The 22,062-nt window shown below is 39.0% G+C and overlaps 1 protein-coding gene across 2 annotated transcripts in view; it reads right to left on the bottom strand.

The window, feature by feature from the left end:
* kif2a (kinesin family member 2a) overlaps positions 1–19,692 on the bottom strand; it is a 113,723-nt gene extending 94,031 nt beyond the window's left edge. The window contains exon 1 of one of the 2 annotated variants that reach the window (XM_059989334.1): positions 19,381–19,692. In XM_059989334.1, coding sequence (XP_059845317.1) covers positions 19,381–19,441 — 61 coding nt within the window. In that variant the 5' untranslated portion in view covers positions 19,442–19,692. The remainder of the gene's footprint in view (positions 1–19,380) is intronic. The other variant, XM_059989333.1, reaches the window with a different exon arrangement.
* Between the last annotated feature and the right edge of the window lie 2,370 nt (positions 19,693–22,062).

The following is a 22,062-nucleotide window of genomic DNA, read 5'->3' on the forward strand; positions in this document are numbered from 1 at the left end:
ATATGTGCCAATCACTGTTTAATTCAATTTAAAATTGTCCATCGTTATTATTTAACAAAGAAGAGACTACCTAAAATATTTCCGAGTGTAGATAATTACTGTGATAGATGTAAAACTGAAGTAGCTACTTTGTCACATATGTTCTGGTCATGTTCTTCATTAAAACTGTTTTAGAAATCTTTATTTTCTACAATCTCCAAAGCTCTGAAAATTAATTTACAACCTAATAGACTAACTGTTCTACTTGGAATAGTTCCGTGTCATATTCAGGGTATTTCATCTTCAGATCAACAATTGCCTTTGTTACATTGTTGGCAAGAAGGGCTATTTTATTAAAATGGAAAGATATCTCTTCCCCTACATTAATTGAATTGTTTTCTCAAGTAATGTTATGTCTTAGCTTGGAAAAAATTAGAAGAAGAACTTTTGAACCTTGATTTGATTTTGAGAGAAGATGGAGTTCTTTTGCCAAATATTACCATTTAATTTGAATTATTCTATATGGTTTCCTTCCAAATTTTATTATCTTTTTTAAGAAATGTGAATTGGCAGTTGATGACTTTTTTTAAATATATCTAGATGATGGTTAAACGCATTGCTTCTAGGGGTTGATTCCTAATGGGTTTTTTTGTAGTTAATGGGTCTTTTTTCTTAGTTAGATGGGGTTCATTTTTTTCCTTTTTTCTATATATAATTTTTTTTCATTTTTATATATTACAATCAGTTTTTTCAGCTCTATTAATTGTATACATATTAATTTGTTGAAGTTTTGTATTATTCTATAGCTGTAGAAGATTATGTATCAATAAAAAGATTCTAAAATGAAATTGTTATATTTTAATTTTTTTGGTAAATGTATGTTTTTCTGCTATTATAATTATATGCGCTACATGTGCTCTGTGTGCTTGTTGATACATCTTGGCTCCGGAGGAGTGATGTTTCATTTGGCTGTATTCAGGTGTATAGTTCAAACTTAACTTAAAGAATTAATACTTCCAAGCTTTCAACAGAACTGGGAAAAATGGAATTTAAATCTTATATATGTTGCAGAGAACAGAAAGAAAAATTTTGCATTAATGAGGCAGGAGATACTGAATGATGTATTGTGACAGTGGTGCTAGCTGAATGAAGGTAATAAAGAGATACATGAACAAGCCTCCCCTCTATAGTCAGATAAAACTAACTTGGTCTCAAAATCTACCTTGTTATGATCTTACACTTTATCATTAACCTGAACTGTACTTTTTCAGTAGCTTTTACACTGATATTCTGCATTATTGCTTTTTTGCCTTTTTCTAGCTCAATGCCCTGTGCAATGATTTGATCTGTACACAACAGTATGCAAGACATGCTTTTTACTGCATCTTGGTACATGTGACAATAATAAACTAATATATGCTATCATGAAGTCAGTGGATCAATGGATTGAGACAGAAAATTATCCAAAGTGTTTTCAAGATTCAAGATTAATTTATTATCAAAGAATGTATAAATTATACAACCTCCAGATGTCCTTGCTCACAGGTTGCCACCCAGCAAGAAATGAGGAAGAATCCATTTAAAGGAAAAAAGACCAACACTCGATGCGCAAGAGAAAAAAAATAAAAATCATGCTGACAATTGATGCGAACAACAGCTCTCTGAACCAAAATTGAGTCCTCAGATCCGAATCCCAGAGCAGCCCAGAGTAGGCCCAAAGTCTCTCATCAGTTCATCATATTAACGGGCACACAACACAGCAGTTGGGGCAGTCTTCATAGTCTCAGCACCACGGAGATGACCATCACAGTAAACGAGCAACATCGGCTCTCATCCCAACCAATGCCATCTTTTCCTTCTATCTGGGCTGCTGTTTAAATTGAGCTAAAAATAGAACAGCAAAAGGCTCTGCATCCTGGACAGAGGAATGACCATCAACAGTAGGTAACTCACCCCAAAAATATCAACTCAAGAATTTCTCAGGTTGGCACAATAGGACCAGGTATCTATCTAAAGCTGTTTCATCAAATAATTTCACTCCAAAGTGACAAGGGTGGGTACATTTCCTGTGCCTAAAGATAATGAAGCAGTCCATGCCCCAAATGTGCCAAGCCATGGACAACATTCAGGCATTAAGTAAAATGCCACACAAAGACTATGTAATGGCTACCTCGGTCCTGCAAGAGAAAATCTACCATTGTTATTGTTGAATCTAACACCTCACCACTAACCTAATTGACTCCTAAATGTGGCTAAAAGGCAAGGTTAAAAGAACAAAGAAGTCATAGGTTAAACCTTCAGCAGCTAATGTACATCTAACCTTTTGACTTCACAGGACCTTCTGAGTATCTACAAGACACAAACCAAGACTACAATGGAATGCCCTCCACATTATACAAGTGCAATTCCAAAAACACCAAAGTAGCTTGCCATCACGGCAGCTCAAAGCAACCTTCTTGATTAACATTGCATACACCACCTTCAAGTTCAGCACAGGAACATAGTAACTGTAGTACATGCCATTAACAAAATGCACTAGCCTACTTTATTCAGGGATCTTTGCCAATACATTAGCAGTCCAAAATCTTCTTAAAGAAGCAGACTAAAAGCAGCAGCTTAGGAACATCATCACCTGGTGATTTCTTCAACATATCATTATTACTAAAAAATAAATTATCATTTTTTTCATCATTGCTTGAAATCCAGAAACATCCTGATGAATGGCACCATTTAAGTACTTTCACCTCAAGGACAGCAGCAATCGAAAAGGCAGCTCACTACCATTTTCAGCTCACTACGCTTTCCATCCGTGCCGGGCTGAGCGCCACGCTAGCCACTCGGCCTCGTAAAAAACAAGGGTCAAGTCAGGAATGTTCATACCATAACCCGGTTAATCTGAAAGGAGACCAATCCTTACACTACACACCAGACAAAAATGGCTGACTGTCTGGTGTGACGAGCTATGAAATTATGAAACTACCATTGTTATAGAATAAATGAAAGATCAGCAATAAAAACTGGTCCTCCCAGGAATGCTCACAGCCCGTGAATAAAAAAATACAAGGGACTACAGAAAATATAATGCCAAACAGAAAAAAAATGTAGAATAACCCATTAGATACAAACTGATAATTATTATTAACAAGGTACACAACAATACAGCACAATAAAAGATGCACAGCTGGGAGGTCTACAGCAAAACCCCAAAATAAACCAGCTTGTGCTCAACTATGGGACTAATTACAGTGTATTCTGCAATGCTTATTGTGTACTGCATATCATGCAGTGCACAACAAGATTGAGAACTGAATTGCCCAATTGTACTTAAAAGAAGAAGAAAGTCCTTAACTCCGAGTGGAGCCATCAGGACGCTGTCGTGATGGAATTTTTTTTTAGCAGGTTTTCTTGTTTTTAACAACGCTGAGTTGCTAGCTCGACACTCAACCCAGCACAGACAAATTTAGTTCATTATTTACTAGTACCACCACGTGATTAATCAACAAATTTAATTTGTTTTAATATGGGAATCAACATTAGTCCATTTATATTTATCTTTTCCAACTGATGCCATGTGCTTGTGAACCCCAGCTTCAGATCATACAAGAATATTTTAATAAAGGTTGATCTCATTGATGAATGAGGTGAGTTAACCTGAATTAATCTCAAATAATCACCATTTTCTTATTTACTTACTAATCGTGACTAAAGGCCATTTGACCTATCAGGTCCATGCCAGCTCCCAGCAAAGAAATTCTATCAATTCCTGATCGTCTCCTTTTATTTCTCTGTAGGCAGGTACCTCATTCTCTCTGATATTCCTATAAAATCTTTGAATTTTGTCATTTACCAAAATAAAGGGATAAATACTATAATGGCAATTTAACCTACCAACACATAGAGAGAACATGCAGAGTCTATATAGACAGCCAGAGGTATGTATCGGAATTGAGTCCCTGGAATTGAGAAGCAACTGCACTAGCTGCCATCCTAGGGCACAAGAGATGGCCCGTGGTTATGAAGAACCTTTTATTTAGAAGAGGCCAAACTGAATATGAATGGAGCTCTCTATCACTGCAATCATGTTCAAAGGATTTTGAAACACACTGGTAAGGTTTATTAAATATACTCCATGATGTTTTATGTAATCAAAGCTTTTTGCAGCTAGTTTCTTTAAAAGTAAACTGAAAAGGAAATCACTCAACTTATTCTAAAATTGACCAAAAGTTCTCTACATTCTAGTAATCAGACTTAAAAAAATGTTAGATACAAAGAGATACAGCAGAGGGAAAGGTCCCTTCAACTCACCGAGTCAATGCCAACCATCAAGCACTCACATTTATATTACTCACTCACTTTAGGGCAAGAAAATTCATCTCAAGGTAGAATATGGCAATATCAAAGGTTCAAAGGTCAAGTTTAATGTCAGATGTATATATACATCCTGAAATACGTACTTTCATAATAAATTTACATTGAACTTTGAATTATTTCCTCTGCAATGCCATCATTTCCTGCCTAGATTACAGCACTTACCTACACACTAGGGCAATTTAAAGTAGTGAATTAACTCACCAACTGGCACTTTCTTCGAACATAGAACCAGTGCACACAGATGCAGACTTAACCAAAGGCCAGGAGTGAACCAATGCCACTGAAGCTGTGAAGCAGCAACTCAAGAGATGGTAGGCCATTGAATATCATAGGTTGGTGACTATCTTGGAGAGCCCATTATTGTAAGAAATAAATAGTGTCATTCATTAACTGGCATAAGTGAATTTAATACAGAAGATTCATCTTCAATAAAACATTATATGCTATTATTCCATGTTGATTAGTTCTATGTTGTAGGAAGGGGGCACTGAGATCACCTTTAATGCTTAAATTACAGCATTGTCACTTAACTTTCAGTGCCCTCTTAGGAAGAAAACCCTAAACAGTCACTCCCTTTTGGTTAAGAGATTTCTTTTCATCTCTGTCCTGAATGAACTGACTGCTCTTGTGCTCAAATCTTACTAGGCCAACATACCATTTGCTCTTCTCATAACTTGCTGAACCTGCATGCTAACTTTAATATAAGGATATGTAGAATCATAAACACTAGAAAATCTAGATGCTGGAAATCCAACCAACACAAACAAAATGCTGGAGGAACTCAGCAAGCCAGCAGCAGCTATGGAAAAGAGTAAACGGATTGCCATTTCCGCCAAGTCCCTTCATCAGGACTTGGTCTGAAACACTGACTGTTTACTCTTTTCCCATAGATGCCGCCTGGCCTGCTGAGTTCTTCCAGCATTTTGTGTTTGCTATAAGGATAGACAAATCCTTTCGAAAATCCAACTTACGAACATTAACCATTTAAGATGGGAAGGTAGCACTTTAGTGTGTAATTTCTAATTGCCATAATGCAGAAAATATGGAATTAAATTTTAATTGACTGATTTCAGAACTTCCCATGAAGCAAATAAAATGAGAAAGCTCCAATGCAGTGATGGGGCCAAGTTCTTATGCAGCAGTATCACTGACAACTTGGAGAACCTGACGTGCAAAAGCTTAATCAAGGACAAGTCAGAGATCATTGACTTATCAAAGAACATATAATGGATTAATAGCCCAATCTGACAAAAAAAACCTGAAGGAAACAAGGAGGCTGGGCTGCCTCTGTGAAGAGGAAGAAAGTGTTGATATTTTAGGTTGAGACCCCACATTATGACTGCATGCAAAACATCAATTACTTTAAAAGATACATCACTGTAATAGGCCCTTGTGGCCCAACAAACCCCCACTGCCCAATTAAACCCATGCCACCTATCAACTTACAAACCCATACGTCCATGGAACGTGAGAGAAAGCAGAGTACCTGGAGGAAATCAATGTAGTCACAGAGAGGACTATAGACTCCTTAAAGACTGCAGCAGAATTGAACTCAAGTGCTGGCCCTGTAATAGCTTTGGGTTAACTGTTATGCTACTGTGCCATCCCACTCCTTAAGGATACACAAATTATTACATATTACAAGTGCCTTTGCAAAAGTCGACTAAATTAAATTTCCACACAGACACAAGAGACTACAGATGCTGGAGGAACTCAGGTTAGGCAGGTGGAAATCTAGTAGTCAACATTTCAGGCCTGAAACATTGACTCTTCATTGTTCTCCCTAAATGCTACCTGGCCTGCACACCTCTTCTGCAACCAAAATGTTCTTGTGGTCAAGGAGTACAATACTTGGAAGTGTGGATGGGGAATATCAAGTACACAGCTTCATTCTGATTATAGCCAATTGGTTTTGTTGGAACTATACTCATCCAGGCAAGCACAGAATAATCCATTTGACTACATAATGTAAATGTCTCATACAGAAATGGAAAGGCTAGAGTCAAGCAGCAAGATCATTAAGTCTCTGTATGATTGTGAGCTCCAGGAAATTGACGATGGGGGAATTCAGTGATGGCATTGCTGTGGAATCTCAGGCTACATCCACACTATGCATTTTTAAAAATATCTCTATCCACATTGAAACAGAGATTTCAGCAAATCTCCTCCTACTGGGCATGCACAGGACACATCCATCGAAAACAAGCGACATGTTTAGTGTTGAATCTTGCCGTAAAAGTGCATGTTTGTGTAGTTACAGACTAGAAAAACTTAAAACGACTGACAGCTGTTGGCTCTCAAGCAGGAGAATTTTAAAAAAAACAAATACTGGAGCGTACGGAGGCAACTGACGGAGTTCACGGACAGATTGGCCCGGCGGATGACGAACATTGAAAAACTGACGAACTCTGTTGCATTAATAAAGCACCTTGTTAAATGTATAAAACATGTCTGCATTAGTGGTATCCTGTATTTCCATACAATGTTACATTAGGCTACACATCTATTTTCAGAGAAGTACTTGCATAAATAGGTAAAACACCTTCATACATGCAAGGACAGAAAACAGGGCAAAGTGAGTATGCTAATTTATTCAGTAAGTTATGGGTCAAAGTATTTGGTGAGTACTTTTCTAACTCTTCTGGCTTCAGTCGCGTTGCCATCTGTTCTGAAATAGTTGGGTTGCGTTCAAGAAAACAATGAAATAGCATGCTACCGTCTGACAGCGTTGTCAGAAGTCTCCGGTTACCCCATCCACAATGCTCTGGCCAATCTGGAGTTTTCAAAAATACACACTCTGGAAAGAATTTCTGAAAAGCTCCAGTTTCAGGGAATGAAAATGCTGTTTTAGTGTGGACAGAAGGTAAAAATGAAGAGAGAAAGCTTCGGTTACGGATTTATCCGGCGTAGTGTGGACATAGCCTCAAAAAGGTGCTTAGATTCTCTAGCATTAGAAAAGACTCATGCTCAAATGCATCAATGGTTGTTTGAAGACTTGTGAATGGAAATTAACTTTATGCAATTAGCAAGCACCAATTTCTGATGTTAAATAGAGAAACTCGTTGATGAAGATCAAGTATTTGGGTGAATGCATCAATACTCTTCCTGACATCATGGAAATCCTATATTTGGCATCCAACAACCACAATTATCTAATTACATTTAAAGCAGATTTTTGTATGAAGCAATGTATTTTTAAAACGGCGAATGATTTCAAGTTTACACAAACTTCACAATGCCACATTCAAATAATACCAAGTTTCACTGGAATCCAACACTTTGGTCCACTTTAAGATCTTAAGTCATGCAAAACCACCGGCTAAGATTGGTAAATGCTGCTTTAGAACACCATCAATGGCATTTTGGAACACTTTATTAATAATTTACAGTGAGCTGATTTTCCTGCTGTGACATGAGCAATTTTCCACATCTTTGTGTTGAAACCAAAGTACTAACTGGACTGTAGTAGTGTCGCTGGAGGTGCATCTATTCTAGAATACAATTCATCAAAACTATTGTACATAGATGTAATGTTCCCACAAGGCTTCCCTTGTATTTGGTTTCTGTTATGGCAGAGACAGAGAAAGACTCTGCACCTACTCACTCAAATGGAGCTTCCTTCCTTCTTACTTCAACATTGGATATGGGACTAAAAGCACTCCACTACCTCTCAGATTAGACCAACGTGAGATGCCTTCGGATATTTTAAGTTGAGATAAAGAAGCAACAAATTTTGCAGTTATGTTGGGTTGCCAACTTAAGCAATAGAAATATGTTGAGATGTTAGTCTTGATTAGAACAGAATGTAAATGTTAATTTTAACTAATTGAAACTTCATAATGGTATAAAATGGGAAAAGATATGCAATATTTGTAGGTTATAGAAACAGAAAAATCTGGCTGAATTTCAGAATTTATATTTGTTAAAGCAAGAAAATGGGAATCAAATATTATTTTTAATATTAACATTGAAAACAGGATAGTCTATCATCATCCCATGGTTGCACTCCTTCTTCCCTTTCTCCCATGGTCCACTCACCTCTCCCATCAGACTCCTTCTTCTCAAGCCCTTTAACTTCCCCACCAACTTGGCTTCACCCATCAGCTTCTGGCTTGTCCTCCTTCCCCTCTTCCTTTCTAGTCCTGATCAAGGATCTTGGCCTGAAATTTCAACTGTTTATTCATTTTCATAAATGCTGTCTAACCTGCTAAGTTCCTCCAGCATCGTGTGTGTTGCTCTGGTTTTCCAGCATCTGCAGAATATCGCGTGTTTATTGTTACCATCCTAACTCTAAAATCTATGTAATGCAACAGGTGGCAAGGCCATACATAGGGAAAACAAAAGCATTTTACAAATTGAATTCACTAAGTGTCACTGAAATTTAAGTTATAACTTGGATTGATATCTATGTATTTCCTCTGCCCACTCAAGAGTCTGCATGTTGAAATTTGTTAATGAATACAAAAGAGCATTTTATCTTATTCAAGTGTGCAGTATCCTTTTAGGAAGCTCTTGGGTCCAAGGATGTCCACTTTGCTAATGTATACTGAAAGAGAAAATGAAGCCAATTAGTAATCCATACTCTCTTCCATAGGTAGCACAGCAAATGCTTGATGTGTGGGCAGGTAGGTTGCGAGAGGAAGCATGCTTCTTCCACCACCTATGCTGTGCTTCCATACATTCCTGGTAAAATGTAAGATTAAGGGCAGTCTCACTAAATTAATTCATCCATGCTCCTTCGAAGGGCACCAGACTGTTTTGTTTTTATTTTTGACGAGCTTGCCTACATTTGCTCTCAGCAAGATGGCCCCTTACATGTTTGGAGTCAAAGATTGTCTTGACAGTACTGAAGGATGGACACATGTTGTATTACCAGTTAGTTACTGGTGCTCCTGTGCTCTTTCCAGCCACCAAATATTCTTTAGATCCTTCATTTTCTACTTTGAATTTCAAGTACATGTTCAGATTTTTTTTCTCTTAAGTATAATGGGCCTTACAATCCAAGAACAGCAGTGTTCGTAGTTCATTACCTGGATGCTCTCTATCTGAGTTTCTAACAACAATGGTTGTATCATCAGCAAATCTGCTGCAGATGGAAATTGACTGTACCTAGCCACAGTTGGGGATGGATTAGTATATATATATATATAATAGAAACTGTGGGCTAAGCACACACTCCTGAGGTGCATCACTGTTCATTGTCAGTGAGGAAGAGATATTATCACAAATCCACACAGATTGTGGTCTCCCGATTAGGAGGTCAAGAATCCAATTGCCGAGGGAGGTACAGAGACCCAGGTTCTGTAACTTTATCAATCAGGATCATGGAACGAGTGTTAAATGCTGAGCTACTGTCAACAAACAACATCCTGATATAGGTGACTGTATTGTCCAGATGATCTACAGCCATATGAAAAGCCACTGAGATTGCGTCTGCCATAAACCTATTGTGGCGATAGGCAAATTGCAGTGCATCCATGTCCTTGCTGAGGCAGGAGTTCATTCCAGTCATTCAAAGCATTTCTATAAATTTGCTAATGATACAACCATTGTTGGTGGAATCTCAGATGGAGATGAGAAGATGTACATGAGCAAGATATACCAGGTAGTTGAGTTGTGTTGCAGCAACAACTTTGCACTCAACATAAGACAAAAAAGCTGACAGAAGACTTCCAGAAGGGCAAGACAAGGGAACACGAACCAATCCTCAAAGAGGGATCAGAAGTGAAGAGAGTGAGCAATCTCAAGCTCCTGGATGTCAGCTATAAAGGCAAGACAGCAGCTATATTTCATCAGTTGCTTGAAGAGATTTAGTTTGTCAACTAAAACACTCAAAAACTTCTATAGATATACCATGGAGAGCATTCTGACAGGCTGTACCACTGTCTGGTACAGGGGGTGGGGGGGGGGGGGGCTACTTTACAGGACCAAAAGGAGGTCATAAAATTAGTCAGTTCCATCTTGGGTACTAGCCTCTTCAAAGAGTAGTGCCTCAGGAAGGCAACGTCCGTTATTAAGGACCCCTATCACCCAGGGCATGCCTTCTTCTCATTGTTACCATCAGGAAGGAGGCACGGAAGCCTGAAAGCACACACTCAATGATCCAGGAATAACTTCTTCCCCTCTGCTATCTGATTCCCAAATGGATGTTGAACCCATGAATACTTAACTCACTTTTTTAAAATATATATATTACTTCCGTCTCTGCACTATTTTTAATCTATTCAGTATATGTATATAGTATAGTGTACACTCAGACCCCACACAATGCCTCCCTACATAGCGCTGAGTCATTACCACACGGTTATTCAATTCTTTACTGAAATCTTTTTAAGTGACAAAAATTCATTCTAAACAACACTTAAAACTTCAAGAGCTGCCACCATTACACTAAACATTCAATCAGCCAATGAGAGCACTTTACATACACTCTGAGCCACTTATATCCAATCACGTATTGGTTCACGCTCTGCCTTCCCTATATGTGTAAACATTCTTGCTCCCTCACAAATTTATTCCATTTCTTTCACCCATGTCTGGAAAATGGCCTGCAACTTCCAATGAAGGTAATACATACAAGATGGCTAGGAAAAACATTAGCATGGATGTAAAACTGGAACTGATATGGCGTTTGGAAGCTAATGTCTGTCAGGTTGATGTTGGCACCTCTCTGAAATTTGCAATGTTCATCAATGATGACCCTGACTGAGAACGAAGCAATCAGGCTAAGAGAGGTGCTCTTGACATGATTTCCTGCTACCGAGAATGGCTTCATGAGAAGAAACTTAAGGCAGTCAAATCTCAACACCTGCATGAAGAAAAAGCCAAAGTTAGAGAAGGACCCACAGCCTGGTCCCTCCTTTAAGATGTAACCAACACCTGCTTCCCTCCACTGCTGCTGTGATGTGTTGCTGCTCCATTGATGTACAGGTTAGGCCTATCTGCGTGTTTATTACTCCGCGAATTACTATGCAAGCATAAAATATCATATATATGTTTGATTTTTTTTTAAAAACAGGCACACATCTCCATTTACATAATGTTATAATGACCCAGCAAGCACTCCACCTCTGAGGAAGACATCCTCAGCGTTAAGCAGACTCTGAGTGTAATTGATTTTCTTATTTTTTCCTTTCTGCATTATCATTTCCTTTCTGTACTTTGGCATTAAAATGCTACTAAGTTAAATTTCGCAACACATGCCAGTGATATCAATAACAATGTTTTCTCATACAGGAGACAAAAGTCTCTTCACAGATGGTACTTAAGGTTGATTTCATGGCACTGCACTTTGCAGTTCCCTTTGGTGGATTGTCAAAAAGTAATCTTTGAATTGAACTGACATCCTTCATATGCATGAGGAGTAAAAATCTTTACACCTCCATCTAAATGTGCAATTTATAGTAATTTATAATAAATAGTAGGTATAACAAGACAATATATCAAGAAATACAGTTGTGTCAGCATGAATTAATCAGTCTGATGGCCTGGTGGAAGAAGCTGTCCCGGAGCCTGCTGGACTTGGCTTTTATACTGTGATACCGTTTCCCAGATGGTAGCAGCTACAACAGTTTGTGGTTGGGGTGACTCGGGTCCCCAATGATCCTTCAGGCCTTTTTTTTTAAAAAACACACCTGTCTTTGTAAATGCCCTGAATAATGGGAAGCTCACATCTACAGATGCGCTGGGCTGACTGCACCACTCTCTGCAGGGTCCTGCGATTGAGGGAAGTACAGTTCCCTCACCAGGCAGTGATGCAGCCAGTCAGAATGCTCTCAATTGTGCCCCTGTAGAAAGTTCTTGGGATTTGGGGGTCCATGCCAAACTTCTTCAACCATCTAAGGTGAAAGAGGTGCTGTTGTGCCTTTTCCACCACACAGCCAGTATGTACAGACCACACGAGATCCTCTGTAATGTTTATCCCGAGGAACTTAAAAGCTGTTTACCCTCTCAATCCCAGATGAGTTGGTGTTTATAGGGGCTAGCCTGTCTCCATTCCTCCTTCAGTCCACAACCAGCTTTTTTTTGAAAAACATTAAGGGGAGGTTGTTTCCTTGACACCACTGTGTCAGGGTGATGACTTCTTCTCCGTAGGCTGCCTCATTATTATTTGAGATTAGGCCAATCAGTGTAGTGTCATCAGCAAATTTAATTAGCAGTTTGGAGCTGTGGATGGCGACCATTCATGGGTATACAGAGAGTAAAGGAGGGTGCTTGGGTCACAGCCCTGAGGAGCAACTGTATTGAGGGTCAGAGGGCCGGGGGGGGAGCCCACTTTTACCAACTGTCGGCGATCTGACAGGAAGTCCAGGATCCAGATACACAAGGCAAGGCGAAGGTCGAGCCTGGAGGGAATTATGGTGTTGAGGCTGAACTGTAGTCCAAGAACAGCATTCTCACATAAGCATCCCTCTTCGCCAGCTGTGTAAGGATGGTGTGTAGAGCTGTGGCTATTGCGTCATTTGTCACTTGCTTGTGTTGGTAAGCGAATTGTTGGGGGCTCAGTGTAGATGGTAACATGCTGCAGATGTAGTCCTTAACCAGGCTCTCAAAGCATTTGCTTATAATTGAGGTGAGTGCAACAGGACGCCAGACATTCAGACGTTACCTTGGTCTTTTTTAGGTACCAGAAGGTGGATGTTTTGAAGCGGGGGGCACTCCACACTGGGAGAGGGAGAGATTAAAAATATCTGTAAACACATCTGTCAGTTGTGCCATGCACATTCTTAAGTATCCACCCTGGGATGCCATCCAGTTCCACAGCCTTGCTTCGGCCTCAGATGACCAAGCTGCTGGTTGCATCAGTTGCTCTCTTCAGGGGCTCAGTATTGGCAACATCGAATCAAGCATAAAAAAAGATTTAGCTCATCTGGGAGAGAGGCTACTTAAAAAGCGTTTACTTTGTAACGTCTTTCAAATCTTCATCACTGATGTTCTTCCCATGCTAATACGCTGATGGTAATAAGTTGCCCATGAGTGTCCTGCCCTGCCACACTGAGCAATGTAAGTTTGAATTCATTGTTCCCTCAATGATTGCAAACTATCCAGGTCCTGAGGCAGCAAAGCAGCCCCAAGCCATGATGCTCCTTGCACCATGCTTCACAGTTGGGATGAAGTTTTCATGTTGGTGTGCAGTACCTTTTTTCTTCCAAACATAGTGGTGTGCACTTCTGCCAAAAAGTTCAACTTTTGTCTCATCTGTCCACAGAACATTGCCCCAGAAACAGTGTGGAACATCCCTGTGGTCTTTTACAAACTTGAGACTTGCAGCAATGTTTTTTTGGAGAATAGTGGTTACCTCCATAACGTCCTTCCATGAACATCATTCTTGTTCAGTGTTTTTCTTATAGAGGGCACATGAAAAGAGGCTTTAACAAGTTCTAGAAATTTCTGCAGGTCTTTTGCTGTTACCCTTGGACTCATTTTCACCTCCTTGAGCACAGCAATTTGTGCTCTTGGGAGAGTAGCAACAGTAATGAGTTTTCTCCATTTGTAGGCAAATTTCTCTTACTGTGGACTGATGAACACTCAGGTGTTTAGAAATGCTTTTGTAGCCTTTTGCAGCTTCATGCATCTTTTCAATTCTTCTTCAAAGGTCCTCTAAAAGTTGTTTTAATAAAGATATGGTGCACATAAACAGATCTTTCTGCAGAAGAGTAGCCTCTGTCAGCAACCTGACTTCGTGTGGCCTTTATTTAAATATAGGACAGAGCACCTCAACAATCCACATCTTCAATCTCATATCATTGACTGGAACACCTAGCTTTTGTAGAAGGCATTACCCCAGAGGTTTGCATACTTTTTTGAACCTTGACCGTGGTAGTTTAAAAGGGTGTCCTCAGTATTGTGTACAAGTAGTACAATTGTTTGTTAGTCATTTAGTCAGATTAAGTTTGTCTATTATTATGACTTAGACTACGATCAGACCATATTTTATGGGTAATTAATGCCAGGTCATTGCAAAGGGTTCACAAACTTTCTTGCAACTGCAGTTCCTAATAATTATCAACGGAGGAATTCATCTAGTGTATGCAATGAACAAAACCTAGTGCAGATAATGGACTACATTCATAAAATGTGATCAATGATGGCATTCTCCAAATCATTTTCATTATAACATTCAAAATGATTGTCAATGCAATCAAATTCTTCATATTTCCTAACTTACTGAAGTAGTGAAATTGTTTCATTTTCACTCCCTGCCATTTCCACCATCTTCAAGTTGTGAATGCTTGAACCCGCAATAAGCAAGACAGTTTGTAATTGTCTTAGTACTTATTTCTCACCATCAATGACAAAATCACTGCCTTTTGAATACAACACATGCAACTGACACTATTTATGAACTGTACACTCTAAGCATGGTGTAGCATCTAATGGCTACACAAGTGCGTATGATTGCGCTAGCTAGAATCTGTTTGGCAATAGCCTTCTGCCCCAATTAAGTGGCATAGTGTTCCAAACAAATGAAGGGAATCCCAACAAATTTGCTAGATCAGTTTTTGTTCTGCAAGAGCTGTCCCAAATAAGAGGCTGCCCCGATTAACTGATAGCCTAATTAACCAGAATCCACTATAATTATATTATAAATATCAAACAGTATATGATTTTAATATAAAAATGTAGATTTGACAATAGATTACTCTGCTCAAGAGTAGCATGCAGTGGTTCTGAGACAAGTGAAAAATATTTTGAGTTGTATTCCAGTTATCAATATAATAATATTACAATTTTCAAAAAATTAGGTGCTAAGCTTCTTGCTGCAGTACTATTCTCATGATCAGGTCCAAAGTTAAGGGTTGTAGAATGGCTCAGCATTTAGTGCTGACATTCGAGACCCGAGAGTTGATTTGAACCTCAGGTGTAATTCATGAGGAGTTTCAACGCTCCTCTCTGACCATGTGTTTTTCCGACAGCCTATTTTCCTCCATCTTCCCATCCTAAAAGACACTTTGGTATGAGAACTAGCTCTTAGAAATTTGTACTGAGGTATAATTTACAACAGAAAGAGTCAAAGGGGGATTGGTGGGAAGGAACACAAATTCAGGGTTATCAGGGAATATGGAGGGGAAAAATGGATCTGATGGAATTGTTTCACCAGGAGCCAGCAAAACAGCCTGTCGCCTCAGTGGTCACTTTTTGGGTTGTAAGTAGTACAAGGTTTGCAGATTTGTATTTCTAAACAAGAACTCAATGCATATAACCAATGCTATCATGATGTACAGTACTGAAAAAAAAACTACACTGTCAGGGGTCCCATTATTTACATAAATTACCAAAGATCCAACAGTTCTGAAAATGTTGCCTTCTTACAATCCTTAAAGATACTTACTCTTTACCTAACACTGATTGCAAATACCCTGTCACATCTCCAATATTAGGTACAAACAACTGAAGAGACACACCATTACCTAGAGTATGGGCTGTTTCAAGGTGGTACTATACAAAGTTTTCTCCCCAAAATTTGAAGTACCTCTTTAAAAATGTTCTTCCCTCTAGACTGGATTTCAGTTATTTTAAAAGCAAGCTTCTGTTGTATAAGCTGATCAATATATCACGTACTCATAGTTACTAGAGTTTTATCTGATTTCCAATGTTTTTATCCTGCAGCACAACAGTTTAAACATTGCCAGAAAACAAAATTTTTGTATAGTATAGCATCCTTAAGAATCCATATTAATAATTTCAGAAGTGAGGCGAGTGACAGCCCTTGGCATCAAGATAGAACTTGACCAAGAATAGCAACAAGGAGCCTTAATAAAATATAACTTAATGGGAATCAAGGTGAAAGCACTCCAAGGTCACAGTCAGGACTCATAGAAAGGGAGATGACCGCGGTTGTTGCGAGGTAACCCTCCCAAACTTATGACATAAGAGTAAAAATTTCTCAGAGTAGCACCCTGACCTCATCCAAAATCAACTGTTTCAATGACTTTCCTTTAATCATCAAGACAGATATGGGGCTGTTCTCTGATGACTAAACAGTGCTCAATTCCATTTATAATTCCTCGATAATAAAGCAGTCCAATTCGCATGCAGCAAAACTTAGACAGTATTAGGCAGATGTTAACATGTAGCAAGTAAAACATTTGTGTCACAATGACTAACCCTAACAAGAAAAGGCTTGATCACCAAACCTTGACATTTTTTGGCAATGTTCATGTGCCCTGGAATCTTGTTCAGCTGCCTCACAAGAAACACAAAGTAAATATAACAGTGCATCAAGCAATCAGAAAGGTAGATACACAGTAGGGTAGCTTAGAGGGCAAGGCATTTGGAAGAAAAGAATGAGGAAGTCATTGCAATGGCAATATCTCACCTGAAAAAGGGTAAACAAGTACAGTCTCCATTTAATGATATAAATAATTTGGAATGGTGCAAAGGGCATTGGCCATTTGTAGAACAAAGAGAAGGACAGTAAAATAGGAGTAGGTCATTGAATACTGAGACCAGATGTAAATGCTTCAGACTAGAGAAATATTATTCCTCCTTCTATCCTGTCAGTCTGGGCTTTTCTTTTTTAAAATTCATCAAAATAAGTTCTTTCTTCTGAACTCAAAACTGTAGAGACTCGAAGTCTACTTTCTCTCTCATTACATTATAATTTTTCCATCCTAGAAGTCAATCTGATAAACTTCTGCTGCATTCCTCCCTTAAGAGAAATTAGAACCATCCACAACATTTCAAATACATTCTCATTAAGGCTCCATATAACTAAACAAGACATCTCTACTTATGTACTCTTGTAATACCATTTGCCTTCCTAATTGCTCACTGTACATGCACATTAACATACATATACAAGAAAAGACAAATCACTCAATTTGAAACAGGTTTTTATTTTTTCCCAGGAGAGCAGATGACCTAAATTTTCCACACTATTCTAACTCATTCATTTAACCTATTTATACCTGTTGAAAGCACACTGCATTCTCACACAAAGCTCCATACAATTAGTAAACCTATATACCTGACATTTGATTTTATCCAAATCATTTTTATAGATTGGTATTCCTGCATCAATCCCACGGCATCCATCTAGTTATAGCCTCCGATCTATGAAACTGATCCATTATTACTACAAATTTTCTGACAATTAACCAATTCTCAATCCACACCAGTATGTCTACCTATTGTGCGTTCTGTAATTTTGTTTAATGACTTTCCACATGACATCTTATTGAAGGCCTTCTAAAGGTTCAAATACATTATGGCATCTGGTGTACCTTTTATTACAGATGGGCATGTGATCACTGGAGTTCTAAATGGAAAGGAATCACAAAGAAATATGGAAATTCTCAGATGACCAGGTTGGGAAAGATCCTAACAGCTGTTTTCTTTGACTGCACTGCCTCAAACTAGGATGAGAATCCAAATCTGAGCAAATGAGGATACATTTTTTGTGAGGCTTACAAATCTTCATAAACCTCAACTGCATAAAGGTGAATTCCCTGTCATCTAATCCGCTTGTATCTAAAATCATTAAACAGTATAAGGATCACATAGGGACTTTATCAGAAAAAGAAATGCCATGTCTTTGTTGACTGGGAGTAAGTACCTGCTTTTGTTTTTTTTAAATCTTTTTATGTTAAACAAGCTTCTATACAAGTAGCACAGTGGTACAGCTAGTAGTGCCAGAAATCCAAGTTCAATCTTGACCATGGATGATGTCTGTATGTTTGCATGCATGGGTACCTTTCCACATTCCAAAGACATGTGGGTTTGAATGTTAATATACAGTATCCTTTTGAGAATGTGAAAGATTATACAAAAGAGGATTAACATTGAATTAGCGTAAATATGTGGTTGATGATGGGCATGGGCTCAGTGGGCTGAACAGCCTGTTTTTCTGCCATATGTCTTATGCCTGTCTGGATATTCAGCCAAAGACCTTTAATGCCAAAATAAAACGTGCCATGGTTTATTTACCATCAAAGTTACCAAGTAAATTAATTCATTATGTAGATACATCGAAGTTAACAATTAAAACTAAGAATCGCCTTAGACTACTGATGCACTCCAGGGCTAAATGGGAAAGATTAAAAAAGGAGACCAATTCCCCATTTTCTCAGATTGGGTCGTCTTGAGATCATGCACAAAATAGCATAAATGCAGTCCTTTCTTCTAAATACAATAGATTTATTGCATTAAGAAAATACACGGTTGTAAATTTCTACGAACAAAATAATGAATAAGGTTGGGTAAATAACACATTAAGCTCAAGGTTCCAACAAAAACGCCACATGTCGTGTAGCGAAAATATTAACAAAAACGCTACAGTTTGCTCTCGGGGATCCTCACACCCAGCGGGAATTGGTACCAGGAGCCCATCCTGCCAAATAATGCTACAAGAGGCTCACAGCGCATGTGCAGTCTGCACCAAGCTAGGCACACGCATTGTGGGGAGGGGCTGTCAGAGCACCCCACCCCCAACAACCGTGGCAAATTAGTAATCTTTTTAAAGCCGGTATCAATCACCACGTTGAACAATAGAAAGGTTTCGCAAGTCTTCGCTCTCCTGCCACGGAAGTATACTGGACACTGGCAAGCGGGCTTCCCCGCGTCTGCTTCTGCCTGCGCTTCTCACTTCCCCTCGCAAGCTCCTTCCCTTTCCCGTTGCCTCCCACTTCCGCACTCGCGCCGTGTCTCCCGCCGGCGCGCGCCCTGCCCCTGCCCCGGCCCCGGCCCCGGCCCCGGCCATCGGCTCCCAGTCGCCCCCGGCCGGCCCCGAGGAGCGCTCGGCCAAGGCGTTGTTGTGACACGGAGAATGCCGGCCTCGACACCCCGCACCCGTGAGAACGCGCCCGGCGCCGTTTCCGAGACAACCAAACAACTGCACGTTTCCTTTCGGAAAACACTCGCCAATCAAACCTCCTCCCCCCCCCCATCCCATTCTGCAAGAACATTCTAGACACGTCCCCCCCCTCACTCTGATGTTGAGTCGGCAGTTACTAATGCTTGCTGAAGCGTTTCCCAAACAATGATCCCGAAAATCGGCGGTCAGGGAGAAAAAAAGCCTACTCCCCTTACCATCACTCCGTTTGATTTCGACGTAAATCCCGATCTGGACCTTCCCAAAATTGACTGCCATACTTTATAGACTACCATTCATCGCACGAGATCACCGCCGATTAAAACGTTTAATCGTTAAATTTCCTTCAAGTTTCCAGACACTTCCCCTGTATTCGCTCTGTCCTGTTGCCGGGTGGCGACCGCCAAAGAGACAGAGCAACGCCAACGGTACTGCGCATGCTCAGTAACCTCGCCTCATTCATCGCTTAAATATAAAGGCAAAGTGGTTTCTTCCGAATCTATTGATTTAAGGCTACGCCGACAAATAAACGCTCTATATCTAATGTTAATGTGGTACCTTGAAGGATGACAAGGAAGTGTTATTAAACAAAATGTTTGTTGATCTTTGGGAAAGAAAAGAGAGGTAAATGATAAAAATGAGACTTAACAGCAAGGTTAGGCCATCAGGCACTTACAGCATCTTCACTATTCATTAAGATCATGGCTGATGTTCTTCATTGCTATTTTCCCTGCATTATCTCCACATCCTTTAATATCCATAAATCTATCAATATCTGTTTTGAATAAACATGGACCGAGCTTCCAAGACCCTCTGAGGTGGAGAATTTCAGTTATATCACTGTCTCTTGGGAGAAAAAAATCCTTCTCAGTCCTAAATAGCCAATCCTTGTTCTGAGACTTACCCATGTTTCTAGACTCCTTGTCCAAGGGAAATAACTTTGTATCTGCTCTGGCCAGCCAATTAATCTATTTATTCCCACCCTGCTTTGGTCTATTAACACATCTACAATGCATATCTGTAAATTACCTCCAATTCTATGTGCTCAAACCTTGTTTTCCAATTTCCTCCAATGCATCAAAAACCTTCTGAAAATCACACCATATCCACTGGTTCCTGTTTACCTATTAAACTAGTCATGTCCTCTAAACAATCCAATAGATTAGTCAAGCATTTGTTCATTTCATAGTTCCATGTTGATGTTGCACAATCCCATTATTCCTTTAATGGTGTTACGTTATTAAATCAGTTATCAGTGATAATCATCATTTTTCATGCTCTTGATGTGAAACTACAAGGTGGAAAGTTCCCTTTAATCTTTCTCCCTCTTTTCTTAGATAATGGTGAACCATTCCGAATTTGGAGAATTGTAGAAGATGAAGACCAGAACATCCACTGTCCCTAAGCCATATGTTTCAATATCTGTTGGATGTAGATTATTGTGTCCTTGGAATTTAACAGCTTTCATCAACTACATTCCAAAAGTAAATGCCCTGCATCTGTAAGAGATCCATGTTTTCTCTTTTTACCAATCAATAGAAGTTTCCACAATCTGTTTTTTACACCTCTTGTAAGTTTATTTTCATATTCTATTTTGCCTTACTTTATCCGCCTTTAATGCAAATTTAAAAATGGATAATGGAATAAGTTAAACTTTATGGAAAGTTGAATGAGGGACACAATCCAGAAGTACTTTGGGATCATCAAGACTAGAGGTAACAAAGACATAGATGATGATTTCAGCAACAGATGAGGTGAAACTTATCTTGGAAGCAAATATGACATGAAATTTGCAAACAAACAGAATCAGTACTAATCAATTACCAAGCATTGGGATTGGTGACTGAAAAACAGAGTTCCTGGCAAGGACAATGGTTTCAGTTTCCCATTTGGAAGAAATAACAGCTTACCAAGTAGGAAGACAGACAAAGGTCTGATCATTTCAAGACAGCAAAAGAGCAGTGGTGTTACGGGTAGCTGGGCATAAACATGGAAACTAAAATTTTTTTACATAATTTCAACATTTAGAACAAACATAGGGATTAGGAGCAGGGGTAGGCTTCTCAATGTCTTGAACCTGATTTGCCTTTCAATATGTCCCTAGTTGATCTGCTTGTAACTCTAACTCTTCATTCCTGTTTGTCCACTATAATCTTTCACTTTGCTCTCACCAAGTATTTATCCACCTCTACCCTAAAGCTATTCAAAGTCACTGCTTCCACCAGTCTTTAAGGAAAGGAGTTCCAGTGAGTAACACATTTATGGTTTGTGAATGGATTCCCTCTTACTTTTAAGTAATGACTTCCAACTATAAATTCCCACAAGAGGTAACAGGACCTTTGTGTTTAATTCAAGTCACTTCTCTTTGAACTCCCAGAAGAATCAAACTTGTCTAATTTTTTCTCTGGTAAGAATCTAGTAAACTTTGCACTATTTCCAAAACACATACACCCCTTTTTAAATAAGACCATAACTTTACATGTAATTCTCTGGCTGTGGTCTCATCAATACCCTGAAGCATAACCTCCCTAGTGTTGTATCCAGTTGCCAGCCATAAATGATAACATCCATTTGACTTTCCCAATTATGTGCTAAATTTAAAGTTTTGTTTTAATTTTCCTGGAAAAAAATGATAATTTCATATTTTCCCACATTCACTTAACTTACTCACTCACTTAACTTATCTATATTCCATAAGTCCTTCATAAATCCTCTCCACAACTTATCTTTGCACTTACGTTTGTGTTGCCATATATTAGATGGGAACCAAGTATTGATACTTAGAGACACAGGGTAACGATATTGGTGCAAAACAAAATTTTAATGTGAATAATCATAGGAGAAAACCCAGCAGCTATAGAGAGGTGCAGAAGAAAATAGATAATTGGGATTGTTGGAGG

This window comes from Hypanus sabinus, chromosome 14, assembly GCF_030144855.1.
Source record: "Hypanus sabinus isolate sHypSab1 chromosome 14, sHypSab1.hap1, whole genome shotgun sequence".
Classification (NCBI taxonomy): Eukaryota; Metazoa; Chordata; class Chondrichthyes; order Myliobatiformes; family Dasyatidae; genus Hypanus; species Hypanus sabinus.